This window comes from Tachypleus tridentatus, chromosome 6 (genome assembly GCF_004210375.1).
Source record: "Tachypleus tridentatus isolate NWPU-2018 chromosome 6, ASM421037v1, whole genome shotgun sequence".
Taxonomy (NCBI): Eukaryota; Metazoa; Arthropoda; class Merostomata; order Xiphosura; family Limulidae; genus Tachypleus; species Tachypleus tridentatus.
In genome coordinates, this window is record NC_134830.1 from 91242017 (window position 1) to 91259146 (window position 17130).

At 33.5% G+C, this 17130-nt stretch overlaps 2 protein-coding genes across 3 annotated transcripts in view; one reads left to right on the plus strand and one right to left on the minus strand.

Moving 5' to 3' along the window:
* The window catches only part of LOC143253029 (uncharacterized), a 47427-nt gene extending 34892 nt beyond the window's left edge, over positions 1 to 12535 (plus strand). The window contains exon 9 of the mRNA XM_076506113.1: positions 5948 to 12535. Coding sequence (XP_076362228.1) covers positions 5948 to 6070 — 123 coding nt within the window. The 3' untranslated portion in view covers positions 6071 to 12535. The remainder of the gene's footprint in view (positions 1 to 5947) is intronic.
* LOC143253030 (CD9 antigen-like) overlaps positions 8445 to 17130 on the minus strand; it is a 43342-nt gene continuing 34656 nt past the window's right edge. For both annotated transcript variants that reach the window (XM_076506116.1, XM_076506114.1), the window contains one exon: positions 8445 to 13758. In XM_076506116.1, the coding sequence (XP_076362231.1) occupies positions 13621 to 13758 (138 nt within the window). In that variant the 3' untranslated portion in view covers positions 8445 to 13620. The remainder of the gene's footprint in view (positions 13759 to 17130) is intronic.

Here is a 17130-nt window from a genome sequence, read left to right on the forward strand (position 1 = left end):
GAGCAAATAAAATTGAAGCGAGGCTTTAACGTAGACAAACAAGCTCGCATTACATCATTGACTGTAAGAAGCCTCTCTCTCTTTCTGTCTTTAATTTCAGTCAATGCTGAAAATCCAATTTTGCAAAACCACAAAGATGCAAATGAAAGCAGAACTTCAACTCCTTTTGAACTGATTGCAGGATATGAATTTTTAATGGAGATCCAAAACTCGTACAAGCTCTTTTCGGGAAACAGTGACTGATAAAATTTGTCGTTTCATAAATCAGTGAGCTGTTCTTCCTCCTCAGTTGTAAGATTTGTGGTCTCGTTGATTCAGAATGGATAGGTCACCCAGTTACATTTGTCAACAGAAAGTGACGAGAAGTAATGTTTAAGTGGGAACTGTAGGTTGCTTAATGTGTTCAAAATTTGAGGGACAATTTTCTTTGACGTCTTCTTTGACGGACATTTGTTAACAGAAGGAAAACAATCAAGGACTCCTTTTGAAATCTTATTCTTCCACAGTGTCACCTTTTCATCAAAGGCCTTCAGTTTGGACATTGCAGTAATGTTTTCAGATGGTCCTTGGAGACTTAAGTTCAGATAATTTAATTTGTCAAACAAGTCAGAGAGAAATTGAACCTTTGGCCACCAGATCTCATCAAGAAAAGAAAATTCAAAACCTGCTTCCTCAACCTCCAAGAAAGAAATTACTTCAGTTTATAGTTGGACAAGACGCTTTAACACCTTTCCTTTTGAAAGCCATCGAACTTCAGTGTGATACAGTAGCTTTTTGTAGTCTGAATCCATTGCGTCACAGAGAAGAGAGAAAAGTCAAGATTGAAGTGGCTGAGACTTGATAAAATTCATCACTCGAATAACTTGATTCATGATAGACTGCAAATTTTTAGGCAAAGATTTGGAGGTGAACATCTCTGTGAATAATGCAGTGAACAATCGTAATGTTTGGATTTTGTTGGTGCAGCAGAGTGACGAATCTCTTCTTTTTTCCTTGCTTTAAAGGACAGCCATCTGTGCAAATGCTGACACAGTTATCCAATGTAATTTGAAGAGCAAAATGTTTTCATTCACCAACTCAAAATGTCTTGGCCTTTCGCTGTACTTTTTAAATCTTTACAAAATGAGTATTCGTTTATGATTTTTCCATCTTTCATGAATCAAAAAAAAGCCAGAAGTTGAGCTTTTCCACCAATGTCAGTAGATTCATCAACTTGAAGAGATCATAGCAGAGACAATTCATCTTCAGGCGCTACGAAGTGTTTGCAAACTTGATCCTTCAAATCCGACAACAAGTCTACAATTCTGTGTGAAATTGTGTCATTGGACAGTGGAACTTGCTTAACCTTTTTAGCGGCATCCGTTCCAAGCATAGTTTCAATGATGATGGCTAATGCTGGCGCAATGACTGATTCGGCCTCCGTATGCACTTTCTTGCATTTTGCCAACAATTAAGCAACCTTATAACTTGCAATCAATCCTTTTTTGGACAGCTTCATGTAGTTCACAAGTTTCCTTGATTGTTCATGTTGTTGAGCTGTGAGATTCTCGAAGTATTCTTTTGGTTTATCCTTCACAGCTGAATGTTTTGTTTCCAAGTGTCTCTTCAGTTTGCTAGGAACAAGTGTCTCGTTCGATAAAGCTGCATTGCAGAGTAGGCAGAATGGTAATTGAGAATGTTTTGATTCCAAAGCAATAAAACTGTATTCGATGTATTCATTTTTGTACTTTCGTTTGATTCCTTGCTTTTGATTCAACATATTCTCCTTTGCAGCACCAGACTTACTTAAATATTTTTCCATGGATAAATGATGAGGCTAATTCATACACAATAAGCACGAAGTTCTGCAGTTGATATAAAATTCCAACCTACAGCGTAGTAGCTGTAGCTTACTGCATAATGAGAATGTGTTCCAGAAAGCAGTTTGATTGTTTGATGCATCATTTATGACATATGAAGTGCTTGTTGTGCCACATTTAAATTAACAGTTGAACTGTTGCAGTCGAAAATGAAATTTAAGTATGAACTTCTCAGTGTTCAAGTTAAATGAAAACCATTGAATGTTTTGGAAGGTTTCAGAGTGTCTCTGTAGTAGTTTTTATTAACTGATGTGTTCGACTTGCTTGTAAAATCCCAAGAAAGTTGAATGTGTTTCAAAAACATCGCGGCATACCTACCAATCTCTCACGGCACACAGATTGAAAATCACTGGTTTATTGGTATTAATCAGTTAAGATATATCAGATTTTTACATTTTTTGTAAGATTTCTGTTGCTTTCTGTACTCTAAGGTTGTCAAGTTAGTGTCCTTATAGATTTATTAACAAGATAAGGGTTATTAATTGACTCTTTTCACAGATGTTGCATAGCATTAAGTGGAATTACAGGCTGTTATATAGGTAAACATTTCTAAAATACTTTACTAATTTGCAGCATTATCCAGTAAGTGTGTTGAGAGTAAAATTTTTTGAAGCAACACTTATCTACCATAATCTAATCTCAAACACATTCCTTTTTATTACTTTGCTGTCTAAACTATATACCTCACTTGACTAATTGTATCCACTTACAAAATGTTTGTGTGTTACTACAGTTTTGTACTTGAGAAAGATAAATCAACAAACATAGTCACAGAGTTAACCAGGGCTTCAGTGGCATTCCTGGTGGCTAATAGTTTGTTATCTCCATTCGAAACAGCTCATCAGTCTGATTGTGTGGATTACTAGAAAGAATTGGCAATATTATTGTCAAAACATGTATGGGTAGGAAGATTTTCCTGTTCTATGTTTCTGTGTTATATATAAAGGTTTTATTTTATGTTGATATTGTAGCATCATTAGTATAAGAATGGACCTTATGGCATCATTTTCATTGCTAATACTGAGATCTCTCTTGTATGTTTTTGAGGAATCTACTCTTATTGTTGTATTTACTGTACTTTTATATGCTGGGCTTTATCTATCATAGACTGGGATAGCAGTAACTTCTTGAAGATGCTTTGTTATGTACTCCTGCATATTCTTTATAATTTTAGTACTTCTCTAGAGGGAAGAGTTTAATATTTTACCTTTGCTCAGTAGAGTATATTTGTTTGTCAAAGCCCATTGCCTTTCTCTTCATTATTGATCTAATTTTGATTCCAATGTGAAAACTAGCATTATTATTCAGCATTTTCCTATTTGGGACATTTCTCAGTATCAACCTTGCTAAATATTGAAGGGCTTTGGTTTGCCTGGTGTTTTGTAGTGGGGCCAATGATAGACTAGTTCAGAAATCATCTTCTGTCCTAACACTTTAGTGAGAGTTGGTAGCATCATCTTTAGTTAAGGATTTTGTTTTGTTGTTTTCTCATTCTGTTATACAACCGGTGTACTTTTTTATTACCCAGAAGTGACAGGTGTCTGTTTCCTTTGGTCTATTTTCTATTTTCATTGAATAGAGGATTCTAGCTGAAGGTTATAAGAGGGATGCAGTATCATGCTTTAAAATTTTAGTTGTAAAACAATTAAAAAATATACCTAAGCTATAACTATTCCTGCACGTATCTCACTGGAGTTTATGATGAAACAACTATTATATAAGGTCAGGGATGTGCAGAATTGACGTGAAGAAGAGAAAGTACTACATGAAAGGAAATAATTGGCTCCTTGGGTATGAGAAGCATAATTACATCATACAAAGTTCTCAAACAGAATGATAAATGATTTTGCAACACTTTCTGAGTGAATGGTGGACAGTAAATGAGGAAAGAGGAAGTAAGGTCTTATTGTGGTAGGAACAAAATTGATGGTTATTGTAGTAATATCTCTGAATTATATTTTTTCACTAAAATATGCTTGCATGAGTAGATTTGTAGCTAGAGATATAGTCATGTGAAAAAGTTAGGACACCCTATGAAAGCCTGTGTATTTGTGTAACATTTTTGGATATATAGATATTTAATCTCAATTTTAACAATACTGAGTGATTATAGAAATATAACTAAACAATTAAAACTGAAGAAAATACTTTTCAAGATCTTCTGTAAATGTAATTCTTCAAAAATGTATATTCTAGCTGAGGAAAAAGTTAGGACACCCCCACATTTATTCCCACTTAAAATGGCTCAACTCACACACAGGTGTATCACATCAGGTGCACATGCTTAGAAGATCGTTACTCAGCATTTTGAATGAGGCTTGTCCTATTTAAACCTCAGACATTTAGTTTGGTGTGCTCCTGACTGTTGAAGTGAGAGTGAGCACCATGGTGAAAGCAAAAGAGCTGTCTGAGGCCTTCAGAAAGAAAATTGTAGCAGCTTATGAGTCTGGTAAGGGATTTAAAAAGGTCCCAAAAGATTTTGAAATTGGCCATTCCACTGTCCGGAAAATAGTCAACAAGTGGAGGGCTTTCAAAACAACTGCCAACATGCACAGGTCTGGTCATCCAAGCAAGTTCACCCCGACAGCAGACTGCAAGATGATAAAAGAGTTTTCCAAACACCCTAACATGTCATCATGGGACCTACAGCAGGCTCTGGCTACTGTTGATATGAAAGTGCATGCCTCTACAATCAGAAAGAAATTGCACAAGTTTAACTTGCATGGGAGGTGTGCAAGGAGGAAACCTTTGCTTTCTAAGAGAAACATCAAGGCCAGACTGAAGTTTGCCAGAGAAAATGTAGACAAAGACCAGGACTTCTGGAATAATGCTCTTTGGACAGATGAATTGAAGCTGAAGCAGAACTGAACCCTGCAACATGATAATGACCCAAAACATACCAGTAAATCCACAATGACTGGCTAAAAAATTAAGAAATGGAGAGTCCTGGAATGGCCAAGTCAAAGCCCAGATCTTAATCCCATTGAGATACTGTGGGGTGACTTGAAACGGGCTGCACGTGCAAGAAACCCCTCAAACATCTCATAGCTGAAAGAATTCTGCATTGAGGAATGAAGCAAACCCACAGACCGATGTCATTGACTGGTAGATGGTTACAAGAAGCATCTGACTGCATTTATTTCAGCCAAAGGGGTAACACTAGCTAGTAGGGGGTAGGGTGTCCTAACTTTTTCCTCAATTAGAATATGCATTTTTGTAGAATTACATTTACAGAAGATCTTGAAAAGTCTTTTCTTCAGTTTTAATTGTTTAGTTATATTCCTATAATCTCTCAGTATTGTTGAAATTGAGATTAAATATCTATATATCCAAAAATGTTACACAAATAAACAGGCTTTCATAGGGTGTCCTAACTTTTTCACATGACTGTATATCTTACAGCATTTTTCAAGAGGTTTTATATGTGTAGTGAGGTTAAGTAATACACGACCAAAGGACAATACATTTCAAAGAATTGAGGCTTCAGTGTTAATGAAGGTAGAGTCATGTGGTAAGAGTTTTTGTGTAAGAATGTAGTAGAGACACACCTTAAACCAGTCTAATAAAGTGAAAGCATGCCTCCTCAGATTATTAACCAAAAAAAAAAGAAAGATTAGGACATGATAAAATATTATATAAACTCCAGACACATCTTAAAACTTTGTATGAAAAAAAATAGAACCCCAACAAATTCTTTCAACCACATACCTGATAAAGCTAAGTTTCCAAGGATTTTTTTAAAACTTTGATCAACTGAAACATGATCTTGTACACAAGCATTCACATACAGTGTCAAATGTTTGTGTTAAAATTAACCTTACCATCCTTTGTAAAAGCATATTATAATAGAAACTTCAGTGTTGAGCAGTAGTACACTGTTATGACCATCAGACTGAGTAATCAGTAAAGTAGGTCCAGGTTCTTATATTTTGTAAAATTGTTTTAACATTTAATTTTTTTATTTTAGTCTTGAAATGGTGTAAATGTTCACCAGTCCTTTTTGAAATAGTTTATTAATTGCATAAAAAGTTATTGTTTTGAAAACATGTGTATTGGACATTTACAGAGCAAAAAATTGTTAATTCCAGATATGTCACAGCGAGTCTGGAGAAATCAACCCTGTGAAAATCAAAGCGTTGGTGGAAGGATATGTGAAAAAATTGAAACACCAAAGAAAGAAATCCTTGTCAGGAACAAAACATGGGAAGTAATGTTGAATTTAAATATCATTTTACATTTATGTGAAACAGAGAAAAGCACCCCACTACAAAACATTTCTGTACAGAAGAGACAGTGATGCTTTGTTGTTTTTTCTGACTTGTGTGTGGTTTAATATCTTCTGTAAGTTGTAAAAATATAATCTGTGTTATTGCAGGTGACTGATGCTGATGTACAAAATGTTATAATTTTTAAATTTAGTAGTAATAAAGTAATGTATAGAACTTGTACTGAACTACCAATGAAAGGTACAGAAAAGAAGAAGCTTTTAACTTTCTTGTTTGTTGTTTTTTTGTCATCTTAATTTTTTTGCTAAATTTGTCTGTAGAATATTTGGTTTGTATTTAAGTAGTGAGTGTTGTGACAAGAATAAAGCAAATATAAATTATTAAATCATAAGTGAATAATTTAGTAGCAGGGAAATGAAAGAAACTTCAAGGAAAGCATCTGGAAGAAAACTGTTCAAAGTGTTAAAGGATAAAAAACAAAAGACTTCAGCTATGTGAGTGGTGAGAATAGTATTATTTTGTGAAGATTATGTCAGTAGCATTGTTAGAGGTTATTTTCTGTTTGAAAGCATCTTAATTTATTATTATTATTGTTATGTGTTTATTACCAATCTGTAGCTATTTTTAATTTCGTATTTTTGGATCCAAGTAAAAGACTGCATAAAGCTAAAATGTATACTTCACAAAAACATTTTTCAAGTAGCTTTTATGAAATGTAAGGCAACAAACATAGGATTATGGCAGTTAAAAGTTATAACAATCCAGTTGACTGAGAGACTTGGATATTTATTTGTTAGAGTATCAGTATCAAATTAAATGGGTTCAAACAGTTGTCAAGTCAGATGTAATAAAGTTTAGTTAAGGAAGATGGTTTGAACAATTAATTTTTTGATGTTGTTATTAGGAAAGATTTTGTAGCTGTTTTTAAAGGGCTCATTTATTATATCTGTGCTCATCAGAAATACATTTATGGTACTCTGAGAGATGTGTGTGTATTTCTTATAAATTCCACATACAGCAATACTAAGCAGGACAGTTGTAATATATGGGAAAAAATGTTGCAGACATCAATAAACTTTAGATTACTATCTTAATGTTAAATATATAGGATTATGTTTCATTAATTTTCTCTTAAAAAAACAAAAGAAAACCCATATAAATCTAGGTTTGCATGTATTCGAGAAAATAAAGTACGCATTTTACAACAAATAACTAGTACATTTTCTTTTCTCTGTGATTAGGAAACTAGAAAAGAGGTCCTGTATGTTTTTTTTTGGTAAAAGTTGAATGTAGCATTTAAACTTTTATACAGCTAATTATTTCAATGGTTTTACATTTAAGTTATAATGAAAATTTACCCACTTAAAGCATTTTAAGGCCAATTTGACTGTCTTTTGATTTAATACATTAGAATATTTCACTAAAAAGCATTGCATGATTGTTTGTTTGTTTGTTTTCGAATTTCGCACAGAGCTACTCGAGGGCTATCTGTGCTAGCCGTCCCTAATTTAGCAGTGTAAGACTAGAGGGAAGGCAGCTAGTCATCACCACCCACCGCCATTCTCGGGCTACTCTTTTACCAACCAAAAGTGGGATTGATCGTCACATTATAACGCCCCCACGGCTGGGAGGGCGAGCATGTTTGGCGCGTCTCGGGCGCGAACCCGCGACTCTCAGATTACGAAGCACACGCCTTAACACGCTAGGCTATGCCAGGCCCTACATTGCATGATACCTTGATACCTGAATGCTATTGTTTAAGGAAATTGTAGAAAACTGAGTTAAGATACAAGTTGGCTTTTAACATCATAGCAAGACAATGTTTTGGAAAGCCAAGTATTTATATAGAAAAGAAGCATCGAGTTTTATAGAATAAATAAGCAAACATTCATTGTTTTCTTCACTCATTTTCTGTGGAAAAAACGTCAGTACTTTACGAAATTTTATTTAAAGTTTTAACTTTGTACATACTATTAAAATAAATTAAATTCACATAAAAGTTTTAATTCTATCACTATTTAATTAAAATATTAATATATCTGCATAAGAGATTATCTTTTGTGCAAGGCCCCAACATAACTAAAATAATATTAGCAAAAGTAAATAAGTTGTAATAACATTTCTAAAGGAGTCACGAATGCATGTTTATCTAAGTTGCAGAAATTGAAATTTTAAAGCAAACTCGTTTTGCTGACTCAATTTTTTTAAGAGAATAGGGAAAAATAAATGAAATCGTAATTGTCTTTTGTAATAAGATGCGTTTCCAAGTTTCACATTAAAAAAAAATTGTTTCAAATTCTGGCGAGAGTACATAATACTTTAACAAGTGTAACAGTTTTTTTTTTTTTGTAATGGAATCCATGAATCAGGTAGAGCCATTTTAACCGATTTTTGCACATGATTTTACGTTTAAAAATAATATTACATCATCTGTCTACCTAACGTTAAAAAGTAAAATATTAGCGTCGATTTAACATCTAAATAAATGAGAACGTGATAAAACAGTGTGTGTGTGTGTATATATATATATATATATAAAATTAGGAATCAAGAACAATTATTTTAGTTGAGTTATGTGAAAGAAACAGGAAACTAGATTTCTTCTAAAAAGTGAGAACTAGGCACAACTTAGTGGTTATCGTGCTCTGACTGTGATTTAGAGAATTTATGGTTAGAGACGTTCCACACTGATTTGTGAGCGCTCTGTAAGTCTAACATCAAATTCAACAATTCAGTCAGACAAGAGTTTGCGGCGGGTTCATTTGAATTAGGGATGACTATAGGCAGAGATATTTTTTAGTAGCTTTGGAACATGCAATAATAAGTTTACCAGGAAAGACTCAAAAATTTAATTCCATACTTGTTGCGATATACGTCTCTTAGTTTACCTAAAAACATTTAATTAGGGTACGTAATAAGAGAGTTGGCTAAATTAAATGGGTTTTGTTGTTTGTTTTTTGAATTTCGCGCAAAACTACACGAGGGCCATCTGGCTAGCCATCCCTCAGCATTGTAGGACTAGAGAGAAGACAGCTAGTCATCACCACCCACCGCTAACTCTTGGGCTACTATTTTACCAACTAGTAGTGGGATTGACCGTCGCATTATAACGCCTCCACGGCTGAAAGGGCGAGCATGTTTGATGCGACGGGGATTCGAACCAGCGACTTTCAGATGACAAGTCAAACGCCTTAACCCACCCGACCATACCAGACCTGGATTTTTTTTTTTGTAAGCTTGACTTAGAAAAATCGGAATAAATAGATTAGCGTTTAGTTTAATTCATATAAGTTAAAATTAAAGCGGAAGGATGAAAATAAAATTTGACAAAAATTAAACTTTAAAACAGCAGGCTTGAGAATTTTTTTTAGCAAATATGATAAGTCAAAAGTCCACAAAACTTGGAAATTTGAAACTTTCTTTGGTGATGTGAGGTTAAACCACTAAGAAGGAAACAGTACACGTAATTTACATAAAGAACCAAAGTTTGATGGAAACTTTACAGTTGAAAGAATAACAACAAAGCGCTATTACACTGTAAAACAAATGTGTGTTTCTCAGTGTATATTAATAACAAAAACGTGTGTACCTAGCAGAAATAACCAACAGGCTCTTTCCAGCATGTGCGTCTTCCCCATTACTTAAACTAGTATATCAAAATAAAATAATTACAGAGACTATCCCTAAGTTAAAATTTAACACACGTACGTTAACCGTGGACTGAAACTGATTTTAAGTAATAATAATGAATTGTAGTATAAATGAAAACTCGTGTTCAATTATCCTGTATGGCCAGCTATTAACTCTTTACTTATTGTCGAACTTAAGCGAGATAACACAAAAATATACCATTTTGAAAGTGTCAATCGAAAGTAAGAACTTTTAAAGAGTTCTCACGTATAATTGAAAGTTGTAGAAACTTTGGGCGGAAATTAGTGAAAGTCCAGTAAAATTTATGTAAATTCTGGAATTGCATAAATTTTGTTCTCTTACAATCATTTCTGAGCCTAACTCGTAACACGAAATGCGTCTGCCCGAAGTGTTTCCCAAAATAAATTACATTTTTTTTATATTTAGACTTATCACTTTATTATCATTTGTCTAAATTATGATAGGGAAGCGTTCATTGTCAGTAAAATATTTGCCTATAGGTACTAATATATTGAACTTATAGACATACATATTCATGGATTTTGTCATTATATTTTAATATTTTTAGTAACGTGTTTTTAATTTTCATTCATGTTTATATCCTACAGAATGTTGGGTATGCTATATTAAAACTCCATGTTCCTACATTCAGTCATTCTGTATCTGACAATCGTGCGTTTTGACAAAAGTTGTGCAGCATAGTTTGTATTGCCAAAGGTTCCATTGTATAAGACTGCCATATGCAAGGCAACACAGTCTTCCTCGAGTCATTCATAACTCATCTGATGTTTCAGTACTAAAATTTCTAAGCATTAATTTCAACTATACCAGTCAACAAAAATCCGTATGTGCTGCGTTGGGTGACTGACTGGTATGTCTACGTTTGGAATAATTTGAATACCTATTTCATTATCCAGTTGCTTGAGGTATGCAACGAATGAAGAGGAGGTGAAACTAGAAGCCTTATATTTTTTGTGAACCTATACCCTTTTGATCTCAGATTTTCAATCGAGATACTTATTGGTTACGTTTCTTACTGTTGTCTGGGGCATGTAGACAACTTTTGTTACTGATTTTTGTGTTCGTCGATGCTCATCTGTTACACGATGTCGTCCTATTATTTACCACTGTTGGGATGCTGCTTGTTATGGGCCTCTTTCAGGATGGCCTTAGTGTTCAGATTTCATCCATATTCCTTTGTTTACCGAACCCATTAAGAACAATAGATATCTCTGTCTTGTAAAGCCTGCCTCCAATCTGAATATATGGATATTTTGAGTTGCAAAAACAGTTACACACTATTCCCAAAAACTATTTTAAATTTTAAGTTGATATAACATAATACCAAACAATGTTGTTGTTGTTTAGAATTAAGCACAATGGGCTATCTGTTCTCTGCCCACCACGGGCATCGAAGCCCAGTTTTTAGCGTTGTAAGTCCGCAGACACACCGCTGAGCCACTTGGGGACACCAGAAATTTCAATATTTATTTGCGATAGATGATATTCAGCTTCAAATTTTATCCATTAATTAGAGGCTTTGTAGTTGGTTTTCTTAGTTTTTAGTAGTAAATTAGTTTACAGAAACAAATAGTTTTCAGTTTTTCAAAGTTGTATCTAAATTTGTTTTTATGTCCGGTCTACATTGTTAGGGCATTGATCTATTCTTTGAAGTAAAAGAGCTAAGTAGTAATTTCATTTTCAAAACTTTAGATGTTATAATGTGAATAACTAAACATGTTTTCTGTAAACTGTTGGAAGTTTTTACTAGATATTCAAATTTAGTTTTTAAAGGTTGCCATCGTAAATGGAGGTCAAGAGTTGTACAGTGTTTAGCTAATTTGTTTTTAATGAACAAGGAGAAAGATTGGTTAGAAACATTTAACTCATCCTAATGCGAAAGATACGTAAAGAACACTTTTGTTATTTAAAAAAAACAAATTTGATGTATATGAATTTCAGATAACCCTCGAGTAGATTTGTAAGAAATTTGAAACTAACGGAGTAAATGTTAACATACATTGGTATATACTGGATTATACTTTTACTTTGATATTTTCATACACTTTGCGTCGGCTTGGCTTGACGAAGTGGTTAGGGCACTTGAGTTGCAATATGAGGGGCAACGGTTCGAATCCTCGTCCTTCTAACGAGCCTTCGGAGCGTTTTAATGTGACAGTTGTTCCCATTAATCGGTGGCTGGTGATGACTAGCTGCCTTCCCTTTAGTCTTACACTACTAAATTAGGAACGGCTAGTATAGTTAGCCCTCATGTAGCTTTGCGTGAAATTCAAAACAAACTTCTTAAGATAAAGATTAATTTGATTTCCATTTTAGTACAACGATTTTATTCAATAATTAGTTCATTTCCTGTGCTTTTATAGTTTATGTAAAAATAATTTTTACAAAAAGAAATTCATGTGATTGAATTTAGAGAACTTAGATAATTCTAGAATTAACAAATGTTCTACAACTGAAGTATAATTTATTGTATTTTAATGTGGACAGGAAAACATGCTTTAGAATTAAAGAAAAATTTTAATATTGATTTATTTTTTAAGATTTATCTTCAAATTCAGCTTAAAATTGTCTTCAAACCGATATTTTAATTTATTAGCTACTTTAAATTTGAGGATATCGCTTTTAAATCATCTATAAATGTAACCATGTAACCCAATATTGTAACCATATCTATCTAAACTATGTTTGGCAAAATGTTTCATGAAGGATTGTGACGTTGTGTTAACTGAAACTATATAAAATTTCCATACTCGATTGATAATAAAACGATAAAACATTTCTCACGGTAATTAGTTATTTTTTTTCTTAACACGCTATAAAGATATGCATAGGTGCAATAACACAAGGAATAAATTAAATTTTGAATGTCAATAAATTTTGCTACTCTGTAGGTTATCTTTACAGTACTGATGTAAATGAATTAATTAAAAATAATCTAAGCATTGTTGCCAGCACTAATACATTCTATAAAGTTGTTCTGCTATATTCAAGTATTAGAGAATAGAATGTTTTCTTATTTTAAAGTATGACTTAATGTTTATATAAAATAACAAAACTAATAAACAGTTTTTATCAACTATTACATTGAGGTTATTGTAGTGTTGTCTGATACAATCTCATGCTATTCATATTTAAAACTACTTTAGGAATAATAGCAGGTGAAAGATCGTTTGTAACTGAATTAAGTTTGGAGAAACTTAATTGCATCGAAAAACACAACAGTGACATAATTTTTGTAAAAGTACTTTTTTATCGCAATTTAATAGTGCGTACTCATATTTTATTTGAACTTGTATAAATTGCGAAATTCAACATATTATCAGGTCATCCCATAAGTAATATCCGAAAATTTAACAAAGTGTATCACCATTTCTGTCTTTGTCGAAGGCTTTAATGACTAAAATATATAATGGACTTGTATAAAAATGTTCAGACGGATAAAAGAAACTAATCCAACTCCACTTTTTCAGATCATTAAGATGGATGTGCCTGAGGAGCACATTAGGTATATAATGCTTTATGAGTTTAAAGAATACAATAATGCAGTAGAAACTACACGAAACATTCAAGATGTTTATGGTACGGAGTATCTCAATGAAAGAAAATGTCGAAGGTGGTTTCAGAAGTTCAGATCAGGTAATTACAGCTTAAGTGATGCGCCAGGTCCAGGTCATCCTGTTGAGTTGCCTTCCCTATAGTCTTACACTGCTAAATTAGGGACGGCTAGCGCAGATAGCCCTCCTGTAGCTTTGCGCGAAATTTAAAACAAACCAAACCAAAACGGCGAGGACGTTTGGCTTTGTAGTGGAAATAAATGAAGAAAACAACTATGGGTTAGTACATGATCCGCTACTTGTATGTAATTAGTTACCACGTTCATGAAATGAGTGGGGAGACCTGTGATCCTCCATCGGATCCAGTGGACAGTGTGTAGTTTGTAAGTGATGGCTTCTTCGAGGGAATACTAAATGCCAGCTGGCTATATGGAAGGATGAACGTCTCTGAAGAAGACAGAAAAAAATATTAGTAGAACATTTCGTGGTGGAACACCAGACCTTAATGTTGGCATTCCATGGTTCACACACAACTACCAACTAGTAGTGGGATTGACCGTAACATTATAACCCCTACCACGGCATTTATAGGTGAATTACAAAATTCATTTAGTTCTAAGGTATCTTTCTGGCCACCTAACTTACTAGACTTATAAATTATAAAGTTAAACCTAAATATTTTGCGGATGTGGCAGCCTGAAGGAGTGTTCCATCCACATAAATCTCTGATTGTACTTTGTGTTTCGTTAACTTTGTAAATATCACAAGTTGGGTTTTTGCTGTGTTTATCTTGATTCGATATTTTTGACAATATTCGCTTATTTAGTAAAAACGGCTCGTTTGGGTTGAGAAATTTTTTTACGTAGAGGAGCGAACAACGTTTCGACCTTCTTTGGTCGTGAACCTGATGATGACCGAAGAAGGTCGAAACGTTGTTTGCTCCTCTACGTAAAAAATTTTCTCAACCCAAACGAGCCGTTTTTACATATATATATATATATTTCTCTATAAGTGGGTTTTCTCGACACTACTGATTATTCGCTTATTCTATTTAATTGTGGTTGTATATTTGTGACTGTTATTGCTGGTGTTGGGGCACTTTTGCAGATTACTATATCATCGGCGAATTGTGATGAATGTATATGATTAGGATCTTTCATTGGCATATTCTTCACCTTTCCCTCAAGTAAGACCATTGCTGTCTCCCTTTAGAACCAAACATTAATTGCGCGTGTGGGGCTGAAGAAAAATTGAATACCAAGATAAACTAAACTGAACATAATGCATGCTCCAGAAACCTTACAGGATGAAACTTCGATTGTAATAAGAGGAATTCTGACTGATATATCAATAAAGACTTGTCGGTGGCTCTTGAAGAAGAAAGACGTTATATAAAGCATTATTAAAAACACCATTACAGCCTTTATTGTGAAATTCTGGAAACTTACACAATAAAAAGATTGCATTGAATAATTAATAACTATAGCTACATAACACCATACTTACCACAAATAATACAATAAATTACAGGCTGTCATAGCCTAAAATTATCAGTATCTCATATCATCATCCACTGTACACTTGCTTAGAGGAAGCATGAGACTGAAGACATTATTAACACAGTAAAAACCAGATATATGTGTAGTACGTGAAACATGTTTATATAAAAATCAAATATTTCAATTTAGGGTATTCTGTAATATGAAAACATAGAGAAAACAACAGAGGCCAGGATAGAGATATATTACTATTATATAAATCTAAACTTATTATAAAGGAGGTACAAGTCACTTCCCGAAAATAATGTATATCTGTCGATGTTCAAATCGAAAATGGAACTACAGTAACGGTAGCAGAAATGCACTGTTTACCAAATAAAAATATTGATACAGTTCTGCTATATTATTTAACTTAAATAATCGTAATGCTAATAACAGGAGATCTTAACAGTAAACACTTATTTTAACTGTATCTTAACAAATCTCAACAGTAGAACACTATATAATTCGGTATAATTAAACGACGTAACACCGGCACATGTTTCATACGCACATGGTATCAGTATCTTCGCATGTGTTCATACAATATGAGTTGAAAATTCGTTAACTTACAAGTAGGAAAAGATATCGACAGCGGTCGTCTTTCTACTTGGAGCACCTTCCATCTCACCCTTCATAACAATAAATCAATACATACTGAAAAATTCAATTATAAGAAAACAAACTAGCTCGAATACCAATCATTCTTAAATAACAAACTTCCAAAATAAATTATAAAAACAGCCGCGTACGCATCAGCCATAGATGCCTATTGTTAAAGTCTCTGAGAATCTTATCACAGCAGTAAAACAAACAATACAGAGACAAACAAAAACACCACATATATGGAAACCAAACACTCAAATGTTAATATAATAACAGAACAATGAAAACTTTGAGGACAATACACACAAAAGAGAGATCCAACTCTAAACACTAAATAAATACCTTAAGGAATAAAATAAGAAACAAATCAAAATTTAAAACAGAATAGTTTGGACCGCTTCTGTTCCCAATAAAACAATAAAACAGACCCACAACAGTTCATAAACAGAGGAAACCCAAATAGCAACCTCTCACTTTTTGAAACACAAAATACTAAAGCATAAACTCATTCCGAAAATGCTGAAATATTGAAAGAACATCCAAAAAAACATTTTTAAGACACGCCACGAACCAGACATTAATATACACTTTTTCAATAAAGTTAACAATTATATCAAACTATGTGCATTTCTAAATCCCAGACAAACATATTCCATACATCAATAAACACTGATGACAATCAAAACCAGATTGCACACCAAATCATAAAATCAATCACAGAGACAGAAGTAGTGAAAGCAATAATTTCCTCCAAAAACAAAGCACCAAGATCAGATGGAATACAAACCATACTACTCATAAAGGCACTTAGAGATTGTATAAACACTTGACAGCAGAGGTTAACCCCTCTTTAAACCCGGGATACATTCCTGTTTTTTGGAAGGAAGCAAGCGACGGTACTAATGGTCCAAAGAGAAGAAAAACTAGCAAATAAACCAAACTACCGCATTATCAGTCTGATCAGATGCGTAGGGAAAATCCTGGAAAAATAATTGGTAATATATTATCAAATTACCTATAAATTATTTCTAAATTGCCAGAAATCCAAAATAAGTTTCATATAAATTTAGACAAACAACTGGTAACGTGGTCAGGCTAACATAATAAATTAGTGATAGCTTCATAAAAAATAAATGCGCTGTTGCATGTTTTCTCGACGTCAAAAAGCATTCGACACAATATGTCACAATGGTCCAAGGTTCGGCATGTATGAAATTGGCCTGTCGCGAGGAACTATTAGCTGATTACCTAAATTTTTGGATTACTGAAGACGTCAGATAAATGTCAAGGAAATCTACTCTGGATCATTTAGTCAATTATCCCAGAGGTGGGCGTTCCTCAAGGAGAGATGGTTAACCCTAGTCTATACATCATGTACTTGAGCAATATGCCATTAAAATATCCAAAATTCGGTATTTTACTCCAACTTTTCGGATGATGTGGTTTAGAAGAGTGTCCCTACACCATCTATAGCAGCAACAAACCTACAGCTTCATATTAATAACATAACAGAATACTGCAAAAAATACAGAATCAAAGTAAACGTTCCTAAAGACCACCTAGTAGTATTCACAAAACACAACAAATAAAAAACATAAAAATAACCCACCAAAACTACATATGAATAGAATACTTTTTTCAAAACCGCATCCTGAGTATAATTTTTAAGCCTAAC